The sequence below is a fragment of the Carcharhinus amblyrhynchos genome, chromosome 25, assembly GCF_965287045.1.
Source record: "Carcharhinus amblyrhynchos chromosome 25, sCarAmb.v2.hapA, whole genome shotgun sequence".
Taxonomy (NCBI): domain Eukaryota; kingdom Metazoa; phylum Chordata; class Chondrichthyes; order Carcharhiniformes; family Carcharhinidae; genus Carcharhinus; species Carcharhinus amblyrhynchos.
In genome coordinates this window covers 8,924,527-8,940,527 of record NC_137348.1, presented here as the reverse complement: position 1 = coordinate 8,940,527, position 16,001 = coordinate 8,924,527, and the positions used below count along the sequence as shown (strand labels likewise).

The 16,001-nt window shown below is 47.0% G+C and overlaps 1 protein-coding gene across 4 annotated transcripts in view; it reads left to right on the top strand.

Annotated features, from left to right (window-relative positions):
• The window catches only part of LOC145358427 (dynamin-1), a 263,584-nt gene that overhangs the window by 137,482 nt on the left and 110,101 nt on the right, over nt 1-16,001 (top strand). For 2 of the 4 annotated variants that reach the window (XM_080212493.1, XM_080212494.1), the window contains exons 14-15: nt 467-478; nt 6,169-6,282. In XM_080212493.1, the coding sequence (XP_080068619.1) occupies nt 467-478; nt 6,169-6,282 (126 nt within the window). The remainder of the gene's footprint in view (nt 1-466; nt 479-6,168; nt 6,283-16,001) is intronic. The other 2 variants (XM_080212495.1, XM_080212496.1) reach the window with 1 other exon arrangement.

The window sequence follows — 16,001 nt, the reverse complement described above, 5'->3', positions numbered from 1 at the left end:
TCCAAATTCCAAAATTCTGAAATTCCAAATTTCAAAATTTCAATCAGCAAATTTGAACTGAAGTTGCTCTCAAATTTTTGAAATTCTGGAAATATTTCTTCAGAAGTGAATTAAATCTCAGAATTTTTTTAACAGTTAAGATTTTCCAACAAGGCATTTTTCAGATCTCAATTTCTAAAGTTTAAAAAAATTGAACACAAACTTTTCCTGCATAGTTCACTTTCTAAACTGACAGCAGATTTTAAATCATTGCCTTAAATCAGCCATGCATCATGGTGGCTTGAATGAGCTCCAGGATTAGGTGTGTTGTATTTGCTGTAAGTGGATTGTACAGTAAGCAAATGCCATCCATTATACTAGTGTAATAATCAGGCTCATTTATATTCTCCCTCTCTTTATTGAACCTTTCTCCTCTTGCCACTCTTCTGCTTGGCTTCTTTACATCTGCTATGGTTACTCTGTGAAGGATGAAATTATGGTGAGTATATTGTTGCTGTGGAAACGCAGGTCAAGTGTTGGAGCTACATCTGGGTGGGATGGACATTTCAAAACAGTACAAGCAGCATAAGGTCAAAATCAAACCTTCTGGTGCAAAATTTCAAATTTCAAAATTTCAAAATTCCAAATTTCAAAATTTCAATCAGCAAATTTGAACTGAAGTTTCTGTCAAATTTTTGAAATTTTGGAAATATTTCCAATGGGAACGGCGAGGTAGGTGAGCCTTTTTGGCAGGTGCAGTACCGTGTCGGGAGGCACCCAAATGGAAGAATCCACCCCTGATCCCCAACCTTCCTTGCCTTCGATTAATACGCTGAATCATTTATCTATTAATAGAGCTATCAACTTCAAATGGCGGGTGGGATTTGGTGGGCAGGTCAGGACCTTTCATGCAACAATCCAGACTCGATGGGCTGGTTAGGGTGCATTGGCCAGACTAAATTCTTTCTCAGTGCAACCAAACAGGAGCCAAAGTGCAGTGACTAGGGAATTTTAGAACATAGAACATTCCAGCGCAGTACAGGCCCTTCGGCCCTCGATGTTGCGCCGACCAGTGGAACCAATCTAATGACCCTCTAACCTAAACTGTTCCAATGTTATCCATATGCCTATCCACTGACCATTTGAACGCCCTTAAAGTTGGCGTGTCCACAACTGTTGCGGGCAGGGCATTCCACGCCCTTACTACCCTCTGAGTAAAGAACCTACCTCTGACATCTGTCCTATATTTATCACCCTTCAATTTAAAGCCATGTCCCCTCATGTTAGCCATAGTAACAGTACACAGTACAGCCACAGTAACTTCATTGCTGTGTTAATGTAAGCCTACTTGTGACACTAATAAATACACTTTAACTTAAAAAACGCTTTTAACTTTATATTCTGGTCTTGCCAATGATGCACCCTTACTGTGGGCATCCTGAGTGGAGTCAATGGCAAATCCCATTGACAGTGGTAGGGTCAGAATATCTCGCTGCCGGCCAATGGTGCACCGAAACACATCATAGGGAGGCCAGAGAGTCCCGCCCTTGGTTTATATTCCTTAAGCTTAGCCGATTGAATTGAGGCGTTCAAGAGGGAATTGGGAAGAAGGTGCAGGGATATGGTGAGAAGGCAGGGGAATGGCACTAGGCGCAGTGTTTGTTCAGGGAGCCGGCACTGACATGATGGGCCGAATGGCCTCCTCCTGTGCTGTAACAATCCTGAGATTCTGAAGGTGATCTTTTTTAAAGTAAAAGATTGCTCCTGGCCAGGGCACTCCAAAAGAGGGATTAGAAGCTAGAGCAAGGCGATTAGAGAGTGAAATCAGGAAAGACTTTTTCACACAGAGGATAGTGAGACATTTGAACTCCCTCAATATTCTGCCAGTCAATTGACATTTTCAAGAACCGATTGCTAATTTTTTGTCTGGCAAAGATATTGCGTGATGTGAGGCACAGGTCAACTATAGATTGTTAGAATAGGCCAAGGGGCTGAATGGCCTCCTCCTAATCCTGTGTTCCTGGAAAATCTAGATTGGGTTTGAATGAAGAAGGTCCACAGATCACTTGATCTGACAGTTACAGAACGCTAGCCATAGCACCTTTCCATTACATTACTGAGTTACTGCTCAGGTATCATTGAACAGAGGGACTTGTTGCTGAAGCTTTTCATCTCGCACTCATCAGGACAGAAGCAAGTTTCAAACTATTACAACAATTTATTCTGCATGAGAAAAGGATGCGATTGGGAGTGGGAGGTAGGCCCTTCCAGCCTGCTTCCCCATTCAATAAAATCATGGCTGGTCTGATTGTAACCTCAACTCCACATTCCTGCCTTCCTCCCCAATAACCTTCACTCCCCTTATTAACAAAGAATCTATCTAGCTCTGCTTTTAAAAGTATTCAAAGACTCTGGCTGGAATTCTCTGACCTTGCCTGTGGCTGGGATTCTCCGTCCTTGCCCGCAGCTGGGATTCTCCAGTCCCGCTGCAGTGAATGGAATTTTGTGCTGAGCTCCAAATTCTCCATTCTCGTTGGCAGCAGTGGTGGGATGCTCAAGACCGGAGAATTCTGACCAATGTTTCTAAGTTTAAAGTTTATTTATTAGTGTCACAAATGCGTTTACATTAACACTGCAATGAAGTTACTATGAAAATCCCCGAGTCGCCACACTCCGGCACTTGTTCGGGTACACTGAGGGAGAATTTAGCACTGCCAATGCACCTAACCAGCACGTCTTTCAGACTGTGGGAGGAAACCGGAGCACCCGGAGGAAACCCACACAGACACGGGGAGAATGTGCAGACTCCGCACAGACAGTGACCCAAACTGGGAATTGAACCCGGGTCCCTGGCGCTGTGAGGCAGCAGTGCTAGCTACTGTGCCACTGTGCTGCTCTTCTACCTTTTCATTGAATCTCTACAGCGCAGAAGGAGGCCATTTGGCCCTTCAAGTCTGCACCGACCACAATCTCACCCAGGCCCTATTCCTGTAACCCCACAGATTTGCCACAACTACTCCCCCTCACGTACACATCTTGGGATACTAAAGAGAAATTTAAGCCAACCCACCTAACCTGCACACATCTTTGGGCTGTGGAAGGAAACCAGAGCACCTGGAGGAAACCCTCGCAGACACGGGGAGAACATGCAAACTTCACACAATAACCTAAGGCCAGAATTGAACCCGGGTCCCTGGCACTGTGAGGCAACAGTGCTAACCACTTTTTGAGGAAGAGAGTTGCAGAGGCCCAAGACCATCTGCGAGAAAGGAAATTCTCCTCTGTCAGAAACTACAGGTTCCCCAAACGCCTGGGTAATTTAGAGAAGGGGAGATACTGGAACATATTCCTTTTGTTTGCAGAGCACATGTCCATTTGGATGAACAAATGTCATATCGAGCAAGCATAAATAAGCCACGTTACCAGCGCAGGCCATTATGTTAAATTATTAGTGTAGCTATTAACGCACTCCCACCTAAACTGAGGCATTATCACGAAGAAAGCAAACTGAGTCGACTTGTTAACCAATCAACATCTTTACTTTGGGCGGCACAGTGGCATAGTGATTTCCTCCGGGTGCTCCGGTTTCCTCCCACATCCAAAAATGTGCGAGTTAGGTGGATTGGCCATGTTAAATCGACCCTAGTGTCAAGGGGATTAGCAGGATAAATATGTGGCTATTACAGGACTAGGGCCTGGGGGGGGATTGTGGTCGGTGCAGTCGCGATGGGCCGAGTGGCCCTCCTCCTGCACTGTAGGGGTTCTATGACTTCTGTAGCGTAAGTTGTTGCGCTTGTTCGAAACTTGATATTTGTCCATCTGTCCTGATGAGTATGGAAGAGAAAGCTTCAGCAACATACGCCAAAATCCTGCTGCCGTTCAGGCACGTGGGATCTTGCGGTCCTGCCGATGGTGCACCCCTGCGGTGGGTTTCCCCCGGCGAAGGGTATGTTCAACAGGAAACTCTGTTGGCAATGGCGGGGGCATAAAATCCCACCGTCTGTGAGCGGCACTCCACCTCCAGCTGCTGTGAAACACAACGTGAAATCCTGCCCATCGTCCCCCTTTCCAGCGATAATATCAGTTCTGTGCTATCGAGTAACTGCCTATTTCTTGAGTGTAAGGGGAAGGGTGAAGCCATCGGCAAAGCTCTGAGGAATGAGTCCACTGTCCCTAGAATAAGACAGAATCATAGAATCCTACAATGCAGAAGGAGGTCATTCAGCCCATCGAGTCTGCACCGACCACAGTCCCACCCAGGCCCTATCCCCGCAACCCCTCATATTTACCCGAGCTAGTCCCCCTGACACTAGGGTCAATTTAGCATGGCCAATCCACCCTAACCTGCACACCTTTGGACTGTGGGAGGAAACTGGAGCACCTGGAGGAAACCCACGCAGACATGGGGAGAATGTGCAAACTCCACACAGGCAGTCACCCGAGCCTGGAATTGAACCCGGGTCTCTGGCGCTGTGAGGCAGCAGTGCTAACCACCGTGCCACCCACAGATATGTTGTCTTGGTCCATTGTGAGTCAGTTAGCTGTGGCCTCATCAGTGAAGACGCCCCTGATTGAGCAAGGACCCTCCCGTGTGACAGTGCCAACTCGCCTCCTCCCCACCGTCTCCCACACGGCGGCACCAGCCAACTCATTTATATCGCCAATGTATTCTGGGGTAATGAAAAGGATTGACCGCCCTTCTCTCTGCTGTTGGTTATGCTGCCAAGTGAGTGGTGACCAACAGCTATGTTAATTGAACCGTGGCGTTGCCCTGTGACTGAACGCTGCGACCTTGCCTTTTCCTGATTGGAAAGCGTTGGTGCGTTGCAGCGCTGGTACTCCTTCCGATTCCTGGCGGAACCCAAATGTACATCTTCTTGACCGTGTGTTTTGAGTGTTTAGTGATGTAGCTTTGAGCTGATAGTCTATGGCTCCTAACCCTCTGTCCTATTGCATGTAGCTGTCAATTTTTTTTTGTTCCTCTACTCCTCTCCACCCCTGCCTCCCCACCTTTGTTTTAGCTTTAGCCTTTCACAAATGTGACTGTTGAAACCCCCCACCACCCCCTCCTCTTCCCTTGATGCCTTGTGTTTCCACGGGGAGTGGGTTGGTGCATTTTTTTAGGTTACGGTAACTGAGCAGAAATTTGTAGTTTTGCAGTAAATCTAAACGGCTGAATTGGGGTCGAGGCAGGGTTAGAGGGTATTCAGCTCATCTTTTGTTCCTGAAGATCGAGGGTCCCGCTGGAAAAGTCAGTGAAAACACTGATTCGGTGATTTGGGCAGGGAGAGGGCCTCCTTACTTCACTGGTAGGATGTTGTTCAATCATCAGGCCTTAGGCCTCTGCAACTTGGTTCATCCCATTTGGATTTTCAGGATTCCATTTGTTTGCCGTTGACGTGAATCGGGGCGCTCTCCTGCAAAAGTTTTTAAATCGGCCGTTCATTCTCTGCGTTCCCTGGCGTTTTTGGTCCCACCTCCAAACCCCTCCCTACTGCAAACGCACAAACCAATAATTGGTTCCTTCCCAGTGCAAAAATCCTCTATGTTTTTCCACACAGGGGGTGGTGAGTGTCTGGAATGAGAAGATAGTAGAGGCGGGTACAATTTTGTCTTTCAAAAAGCATTTACACGGATAGGATGTGTATGGAGGGGTATGGGCTAAAGACAAGCAATAGGGACTAGCTTAGGGTTTAAAAACAAAGGGCGGCATGGACAAGTTGGGCCGAAGGGCCTGTTTCCATGCTGTAAACCTCCATGACCACTTATGTTTTGGCCATTATCCCGGCATCCCGGAAGTTATTATACTTCCCAAAAGAGAAAGGTAACTGGGAGGGAAAATCCAGGGGAAATATTGTCTGTTCGAAGTCTCACTCTTTATCTGACGCCTTTATTAATAATGTGTTGGTTGTGAATTTGAGAATTGAAGGTGATCTCAGGGGTTATTCAAGTTCCCCTCTCATCTTTTGATCATGGCATCAAAAACCCTCCAATAGATTCTAACCTTTTTAATCGACTATCCGTTCTTCCTATTATAGAGGCCACTGTAGTTTGTTGCACATAACTCTGCTATAACATGCACTGACTCACACGAGATGAGGTGTGTGTAAATCCAAGCTGTGCGTTATATGTGAGAGATTATAGTTACTAACCCCTTTCCTCCTGAGTCATTCCGCATATTTCTTCCAGGTGATTCGGAAGGGCTGGCTTACCATCAACAACATTGGCATCATGAAAGGAGGATCCAAAGAATATTGGTTTGTCCTGACGGCTGAGAACCTTTCCTGGTACAAGGATGATGAGGTCAGTTCTTCATTTTCTCCCTTCTTCAAATAAGTTTTTTTTTAAGAAGTGTTGCAGTGGTCAACAGCACTGTTTTGGTTGCAAGTTGAGATACTTAGGTGGCAATAAGGCGACAGTGGTTAGTTAGAGTGCAGAGTTGTCAGTGCAGATTTGATGGGCCGAATGGCCGCCTTCTGCATTGTAGGATTCTATGAAAGATCCCCTAGCCCTATTTTGATGAAGAACAGGGGAGTTCTCCCAGCCTCACAGCGCCAGGGACCTGGATTCGATTCCCGGCTTGGGTCACTGTCTGTGTGGAGTTCTTCCCATGTCTTTCCTCCCACAGTTCAAGGATGTTTGGGTTAGGTCGAGCGGCCATGCTAAATTGCCCCTTCGTGTCCCGGGATGCGTAGTTTAGAGGGATTAGTGGCGTTACGGAGATAGAACCTGGGTGGAATTATTGTCAGTGCAGATTTGGTGGGCCAAATGGGATTCTATGGTGTGGGTGTGGTCAGTGCAAAGGGAAAGACCTCACTGAGGCCAGAGGAGAGAAGGCAAGGCTTTGCTGAAGGTTTTTAGAAGTGTGTAGACTGCAGGAAGGGCCCGGCGGAAGTGCTAGAACTGGCGAAAGATTGAGGTGAAAGGCAGCGAGTCTTGCACACATTTTCTGTCAGTGTCAAATATTGTTTGATAAAGCCCTGGTGAAGTACATTGGGATGTCTTTGCTGTGTTATAAATGCAAATATGAAAGTTGTTTTATTAATCTATCATTGGGAACTAGACATTGCTGCCTTTCATTTTAACATCAGGGGCAATGTTCATGTTTAATGGCATTTTTTGATCAATTCTGCAGTTATTTTATTCCCAGTTCAAGGTATGGTTCCTATTTATGTGGGCTAAGATCAGCTGTTGGCAAAATGTTGGGTTAATAACTTTTCTATGTTTTGACCATTCAATTGTATATGCCATTACATATTTTGACAATTAAGGGTGGTATGGCAGCACAGTGATTAGCACTGCTGCCTCACAGTGCCAGGGACCTGGGGGTTCAATTCCAGCCTCGGGTCACCGCCTGTGTGGAGTTTGTACTTTTTCCCCGTGTCTGCGTGGGTTTCTTCTGGGTGCTCCGATTTCCTCCTACACTCCAAAGGCAGGCAGATTGGGTGGATTGGGTGTGCTAAATTGATCTTTAGTGTCCAGATGATGGCGTCCAGGGAGCTTTTATCAAAGTTTATTTAAGAATATAGTTAACACGTATAGTAAGTAAATTAGCAAGAACTTTTATCAGTTACAAACAAGAAACAATCAATCATGATCATAGAATCATAGAATCCCTGCAGTGCAGAAGGAGGCCATTCAGCCCATCAAGACTCCACCAACAACAATGTCACCCAGGCCCTAGTCCTGTGACCCCAGATATTTATCCTACTAATCCCCCTGATATTAATGGATAATTTAGCATGGTCAATCCACTTAACTTGCATATTTTTGGACTGTGGGAGGAAACTGGAGCACCCAGAGGAAACCCATACAGAAAGAATGTGCAAACTCCACACACAGTAAAAAGTCTGACAACACCAGGTTTTAGTCCAACCTATTTATTTGATAATATTCTCACAAGCTTTCGAGGGGTTACCCTCTTCGTCAGGTGAATGGAGAGAACTCTCCATTCACCTGACGAAGAGGGTAACCCCTCGAAAGCTTGTGAGAATATTATCAAATAAATAGGTTGGACTAAAACCTGGTGTTGTCAGACTTTTTACTGTGTTTACACCAGTCCAACGCCGGCATACCCACATCAAACTCCACACAGACAGTGCCCTAAGCCAGGAATCGAACCTGGGTCCCTGGCGCTGTGATAATGTATAACCCTTATTTCATATATATAAGCTGACCCAATCAAAACCAACCTCCCTAGATAAAAGATCCTTTCCAGGTTTAACACAGCACAGACTAATGCTCACGTGATACTGGGATCGAGGCCATTAGTTGAATTCTGCAGTCAAATGCTCTTGAGACTCAGGAAGTTTAGCGACAAGACAGCTTCCCAAAACCCCAAAACACAGACTTCTTTACAGCAGGGTGATAAACAAGATGTACTTTCAGCTAACTGGTAAAACTTTCAAAATAAAAATGGAGCAAAAGACTTCTTTCAGCTACACTTCTAACACTGCAGCCAAAACGTAACTGAAACATGACCTTTTGTCACCTGACCTGCCAGAGTTTTTCTCTCCTCCCACAATGACACCACCTCAGGCTGTGATCATGATTAAAAAAAAACTTTCTTAAAGGGACACTAACGTCTCTCACACACGCACACATCATCCTGATTTTGCAGAGGATCTTTACAGAGCAATTGGGGCCTGCGATAGCGCAGGGCAGTGGTATCGCAGGAACAGAAGCCACACGAACTGCAAACAGTCACAGAGGATGCTGTGTCTGTGTTTCACATCAGGAGATTAGCCCCCCCCGGAAAGATATCGAGACACGAGGTCTCACCTTGATGCAATTTTGGGGATTCCAGTTACTCACACCAGACAGATTGTATAAAGAGATAAATAACACAGGCTAACCGGAAATGAAGACTTGTGTCATAACACCATAAGAAATAGGAGGTGCTGTAGACCATTCAGCCCCTCGAGTCTGCTCCATCATTCGATAGGATCATGGCTGACCTGACATTCCTCACGTCCACTTCCCTGCCCTTTCCCAGTAAGTCGTGATTCCCTTCCCGATTAAAAATCCATCTCGCTCAAAATTGAAAGCAAATTACCCCTTCATCAAAAATGTAACTTGAGATGGACTCTATTAGTGTGGCACAGTGGCTAGCACTGCTGCTCCACAGTACCAGAGACCAGGGTTCAGTTCCTGGCCTGGGTCACTGTCTGTGTGGAGTCTGCACACTCTCCCTGTGTCTGCGTGGGATTCCTCTGGGTGCTCTGGTTTCCTCCCACAGTCTGAAAGACGCGCTGGTTAGGTGCATTGGCCATGCTAAATTCTCCCTTGGCATACCCGAACAGGGGTCGGAATGTGGTGACCAGGGGATTTTCACAGTAATTTCATTGCAGTATTCATAAAATCAAAGAATCCCTACAGTGCAGAAGGTGGCAATTCAGCCTGTCAGATCTGCACTGACCCAATCCTGCCCAGGCCCCATTCCCATAACCCCTGCTAATCCCCTGACGCGAAGGGTCAATTTAACATGGCCAGTCAACCTAACCGGCACCTCTTTGGTGGGAGGAAACCGGAACACCCAGAGGAAACCCACGCAGACGTGGGGAGAATGTGCAAACTCCACACAGACAGTGATCTAAGGCCCGAATTGAACCCGTGTCCCCGGTGCTGTGCCACGTGCCGCCCTCAATGTTAATATAAGCCTACTTGTGACACTAATAAATAAAACTTAAACATCTCCTCAGTACCTGAGGTTCGACTTTCAAAATGGTCAGATGTTGAACATTTAACTGTATCGTCAAGGTGCCTCTTGCTCCATCTAGTGGTTTCAGAGAACATTGTTCCACCTTTTACACTTCACATTGGCTTGAGTGACCGCTAATTTTAGACCTGAGATAATTATTTGGCTGGGGTCTGAAGGAGAATCCCCTCGCCTTCTCTGAAATAGTGCCACGATGTCTCTTGCATCTGCCTGAGTGGCAGTCAGGCCCTGGGTTTAATGTCCATTCTGAAGTCAGCTTTTCCGAAGTCAGCACCCCTTCAACACTCCATCGATGTGCTAGGCCGGATTATGTACCCAGCTCCTCAGAGTGGGGTTTGAACCAGCTTCTCATTCAGACGAGGGGATGTTTCTGAGGCTGACACCGCGGGGCAGGATTTCCACCTAGGCTGCTGGGTGTTAAAACCTGACATCGGTCCAACACCCAGGTCACTTACCCAAAGGTGGGCCCAGGAGTGTTAGGGCAACCTACCTGCAAGCAGTGGGTAAGTGAATGAAGGATATTTAAATGCTAATACAGGTCTAAGATCAGAGGAGGGGGGTTTATCAGGCAGCTGATCAGAGAGAGGGCCAGTGCTCCATGCAAGCTTTCCGACCCTTCAAAGAGTGACTTGGGAAGATTGGAACCCTGACCATAATGACAGCTTCACTGCTGATTTCGTCCCTTGTTTTGAAGTTGGGAATAGTTGGAGAGAGATTACCTTGATCTTGAGGCATTCTCTCTTACTCCCTCTCCCTTACCAGAGAAGGCAATCTGTAACTTCTCCCCAACTAGAAGCCTCCTATTGGCCCTCCATCTTTCAGAACCAGCCCACTTTTATAATTGGTTGTTGAGTCATCCTCTGGCCTCTAAATGGCCAATTCCAGGAAAATTAGTTAGGGCAGGAAGTGGTGGGGGTGAGTCATAGAAACCCTACAGTGCAGGGAGAGGCTCTTCAGCCCATTGAGTCTGCACTGAACACAATCCCACCCAGGCCCTACCCCCATATCCTTACATATTATATCCACTAATCCCTCTAACCTACGCATCTCTAGACACTAAGGGGCAATTTCTTAACCTAACCCGCGCATCTTTGGACTGTGGGAGGAAACCGGAGTACCTGGAGGAAACCCACGCAGACACGAGGAGAATGTGCAAACTCCGCACAGACAGTGACCCGAGCCGGGAATCGAACCCAGGTCCCTGGAGCTGTGAAGCAGCAGTGCCACTCAGTCCCCCACTTTCCCCCCAAGTCAGTGATCCTGGGAAATGCCCACCACTCGTGTCTGAATATGATGGGTCTTCCCCATCGGAGGTGACACGGGGCCCTTGCTGTCTCTCTAGCCAGTGGGCAAGGTCCCCATTGCCCAGATTGAGTTATGCCCATGCCCTCGGTGTTGAAGAGGCCTTGCCAAGAAATGGCTCCGCTTGGGATCTGTGGTAAATGTGAGGTCATCCATTTTGGCAGGAATAACAGGAAAATGGACTATTATTTAAATGGTAAAAGAATCACAGCATGCTGCTGTGCAGAGGGACCTGGGTGTCCTTGTGCAAAAATTGCAAAAAGTTGGTTTGCAAATGCAGCAGGTAAGGCAAATGGAATTTTGTCCTTCATTACTAGAGGGATGGAGTTTAAAAACAGTGAGGTTATTTTGCAGCTGTATAAGGTGCTGGTGAGGCCACACCTGGAGTACTGTGTACAGTTTTGGTCTCCTTACTTGAGAAAGGATATACTGGCACTGGAGGGGGTGCAGAGGAGATTCACTGGGTTGATTCTGGAGTTGAGAGGGTTGGCTTATGAGGAGAGGCTGATAGACTGGGACTATACTCACTGGAATTCAGAAGAATGAGGAGAGATCTTATAGATTATATAGAATAGATGCCCCCTGTTTGCGAGAATGGTGGCTTGTGCTCAAAGTTCGGAAAGGACAACGTACGCCGGTGAGTTTCTGAGTTCCAATCTTCCGGTCTCTCCTCGGTAGAATGACCTGAAACACGCATAGGCACACAGGAAGACTCATCAGTGTGTCAGTTGTGAGCGTTCTGTCTGGGACTTACCCCTCACCGGCACGCCATCGCGCCAGCGCCATTCACAACAGGCCCACCTGTTCGCCAACCTGTCATGGGCGTCTCCCCAGGGTCGTAAAGATAAGTATAGCCCCCCCCCGTCACCGGGGAGAGAGGGACATGACCAAGCAGTGTCCTTGCAATGACCCCTGGCCCTACCCTGTTGGCACTGCCAGGTTGACACCATGTCCATGTCAACCTGTGCCAAGGGGCAGGCCCCAATGGGAGCCCCGTGGGGAAGGGGGTATTCGTGGTTAGTGGCACAAGCAGGCTTACATTAACACTGCAATGAAGTTACTATGAAAATCCCCTAGTCGCCCACCCAGGCGCCTGTTTGGGTACACTAAAGGCGAATTTAGCATGGCCAATCCAGCTAACCAGCACGTATTTCACAGGCTTAAAATCGCCCTGTGAGTGTTTGATTTCAGAAGGCCTGGAGCAATAAGGAGACAAGACCGAGCTCCTGCTATTTATAACAGGCCCATTAACCACACACACATTGGCATCAGATCCCTTGGCACAATCTGGCACCAATGAAAGAGTTAGATGACGAGCGGGTGAGCCTTTAATATCCTGCCAGACCACCAAAGAAAACTGGATGCGTGCCCACCCTCAGAGCGCAGTGAATAAAAAAACAGCCACGTCATCGCAGCACCCACCATCAGAACATAAGAACTGGGAGCAGGAATAGGCCATCTGGCCCCTCGAGCCTGCTCCGCCATTCAATAAGATCATGGCTGTTTTTTTGTGGACTCAGCTCCACTTAACTGCCCACTCATCATAACCCTTAATTCCTTCACTGTTCAAAAATCTATCTATCTTTGCTTTAAAAACATTCAGTGAGGTAGCCTCAACTGCTTCACTGGGCAGGGAATTCCACAGATTCACAACCCTCTGAAGTTCTTCCTCAACTCAGTTCTAAGTCTGCTACCCCTTATTTTGAGCCCGCGCCCCCTAGTTCTAGTTTCACCCATCATGTGGAGGAAACCCACGCAGACATGGGGAGAATGTGCAAACTGCACACAGACTGTGATCCAAGCCAGGAATCGAACCTGGGTCCCTGGTGCTGTGAGGCACTGAGTGCTAACCACTGTGCCACCTTGACATCACATCAACCTCAGCGGGTCTCATTTTGATGTCTTGTGCAGAAGATTGCACCCCTGACAGTGCAGCACTCCCCCGGTAATGCTCTGGGGTCTCAGCCTCAATCTTCGTGCTTCAGTTGAAGAACAGGTCTTCAACCCGGAACCTTGGGACCCAGGCAGGAGAATTGAGACACTTGTAGGTTGCAACAAATTTGGGCAAAAGTTTCCCCTGCTTGCTGCTGTTTCCACTGATACGGTAAAAACTCTCACAACACCAGGTTAAAGTCCAATAGATTTATTTGGCAGCACAAGCTTTCGGAGCCTCAAGCTCCTTCATCAGGTGAGTGAGGAGTTGTGTTCACAAACAGGGTATATAAAGACACAAACTCAATTTACAAGATAAAGTTTGGAATACGAGTCTTTACAGGTAATCAAGTCTTAAAGGTACAGGCAATGTGTGTGGAGAGATGGCCATGCACAGGTTAAAGAGATGTGTATTGTCTCCAGACAGGACAGTTAGTGAGATTTTGCAAGCCCAGGCAAGTCGTGGGGGTTACAGATAGTGCAACATGAACCCAACTTCCCGGTTGAGGCCGTCCTTGTGAGCGGAACTTTGCTATCAGTTTCTGCTCAGCGATTCTGCGTTGTGTGTTGTGAAGGCCGCCTTGGAGAACGCCTACCCGAAGATCAGAGGCCGAATGCCCGTGACCGCTGAAGTGTTACCATGGCTACCAACTGATACAGCCAAAGGAATGGGAGGAAATCACTCAGACCTTTGAAATCACTTAGACCAGGGCTCATCGGAGTCTTAAATCCATCCACTGTCTTGTTTCTGTCATCCTTAACACCCTTTCATCGAATCAGAGAATCCCTATAGTACAGAAGGAGTCCATTCGGCCCATTGAGTCTGTACCAACCACAGGCCCTATTCCCATAACCCCACATATTTACCCTGCTAATCTCCTGACACTAAGGGAGGGTTGATCGTGGCCATTCAACCTAACCCATACATCTTTGGATTGTGGGAGGAAACTGGAGCACCTGGAAGAAACACTTCCCCTAATATAAATCAAACAGTCTTGTTTTTGGAACTTTCAAACCCTAGCCATGAGGTATTTTGGGGCAGCATGGTGGCACAGTGATTAGCACTGCTGCCTCACAGCACCAGAAACCCGGGTTCGATTCCGGCCTTTGGCTACTGTCTGAATGGAGTTTGCACATCCTCCCCATGTCTGCGTGTTTCCTCTGACAGTCCAAAGATGTGTGGATTAGGTGGATTCGTGGATTAGCCATGCTAAATTGTCCCTTAATGTCAGGGGGAATAGCTATGGTAAACAATGGCGTTCTGGGAATAGCATCTGGGTGGATTGTGGTCAGTACAGGCTCAATGGGCCAAATGGCCTCTTTCTGCACTTTGGGATTCAATGATTCTAGGAGAGTTAATTCTCTGTGCGATAAAAGCTCGGCCCCTGTCAGGGGCTAAATCTCCTGTCCTGATAGAGCACAGCCTCAGTGCCTTGTGGGAAAATATCCGCCATTTTTCAGTTTGGTTTGTTGAGTGAACACATCACTTCCTGGGTGGACCCAACCTTCCACCTTCTCCAATTTACCGACGGTTTCGTATCGCGTTGACTGATGAAGCTTCTCGGTGAAGTTTTAGGAGCAGCAGAAACAACAGAACTAACCCCTCTGCCCCTGCCCCACACCCCTACGTCACTTGACAACACCCCCTCCCCACCCAATTCGCTTAAAGTCTTGCCTTTGGTTCCTTGGTAAAATTAAAGGTAAAATGAAGTTGCCAAAATCATCTCAGCCATTTTTGGGACATACTGGTTCTTTTGCAGTTTTAGATCTCTGATACACCCAAAGAAAGTTGAGACCCAAACCTGAATTTTGTAATAATTCCACTCCTATGTCCCCTCCCCTGATCTCTGTCCTCCTGGTGTATCTAAAAGATTCCGTGATACTAAAATAGCTAAAGTCACCATAGTCCCAGCTGACCATAAACTGCTCTCTCTCTCTCTCTCTCCCCTTTGAGCGGGGAGAGCTGACGAGTGGTGGTTTAACCTGAGGGTCACCACACCTCAGATGAGGGCACAAGGTCAAGAAGAGGAGGGGGGAATCTTTCATAAATAACCTCAGCCAGTATGGGAATTGAACCCACGCTGTTGGTATTGTCTCTGCATCACTAACCAGCTGTCCAGCCAACCGAGCTAAACCGGTCGAGTTTGAAAAGGAGGAAGGCAGTGTCCCGGCCAACATTCATCCCTTAACCAACATCACCTGAAACAGGTTATCTGATTGTAATCGCATTGCTGTTTGTGCGAGCTTTCTATATGCAAATTGGTTCTTGCATTTCCTACTTTAGCGCAGTGATGATAGTATTTCATTGGCTGTGAAACAGATATCCTGAGTCATGAAAGATTGATATAAATGCAAAGCTTTTCTCTCTCTACCTTTCTCTTTCTCTTGTTCTCACTCCCTCCTTTTCTTTCTCTCCCTTTGTTTCATTCTTCCTTTGTTTTCATCACTCTTCTTCGCCCTCTCTCTTTCTCTGTCTTTTTCTCTCTCTTCCCCCAAACACAGACATCTGTCTGAAATGGCAGTTGCATGGCATAAACCACAGACTACAATACAGGGGGAATGGTATTTGCTCTGAATTTGCTGTGAAGTGCGTGCACCTGAAATCTACACAGTAACACGTTGAGTTAACGTATCGGACGGGTTTGAGCCATCTGTCCTCAATGAAAGAATATTCTTCATTTTGCTAAACTTGTGCCATAACCACTGTTGGAGAATTGTTATTATTTTTTCCCCCAGAGGCTTCCATTCCTGAGAGAAGTTATAGTTTGAGTTGTTGAAAGGTATTTCTGGCCTTTTCGATGTATGCTGGCGTTAGAGTGAGGCCCCCCTCTTTCTGTCAGAGTGGGGAAAAGTTGAGGGCCTTAATAGGTGAATGGGCAGATTTCCCACATAGGGTTCACCCAAGCTTGAAATGAAGCCTGAGTTTGGCAGAGGGATTCCTGGAAGGAATCCCGTCCATTCAATTTTAAACTCTCCTTCTGACAGCTTTTGGCCTCAGAACCTACCTTGTGGGGAGTGTAAAATTCTGTCTCCAGCTATGGTTGGAGCAAGGCTTCTCTACTTTTATACT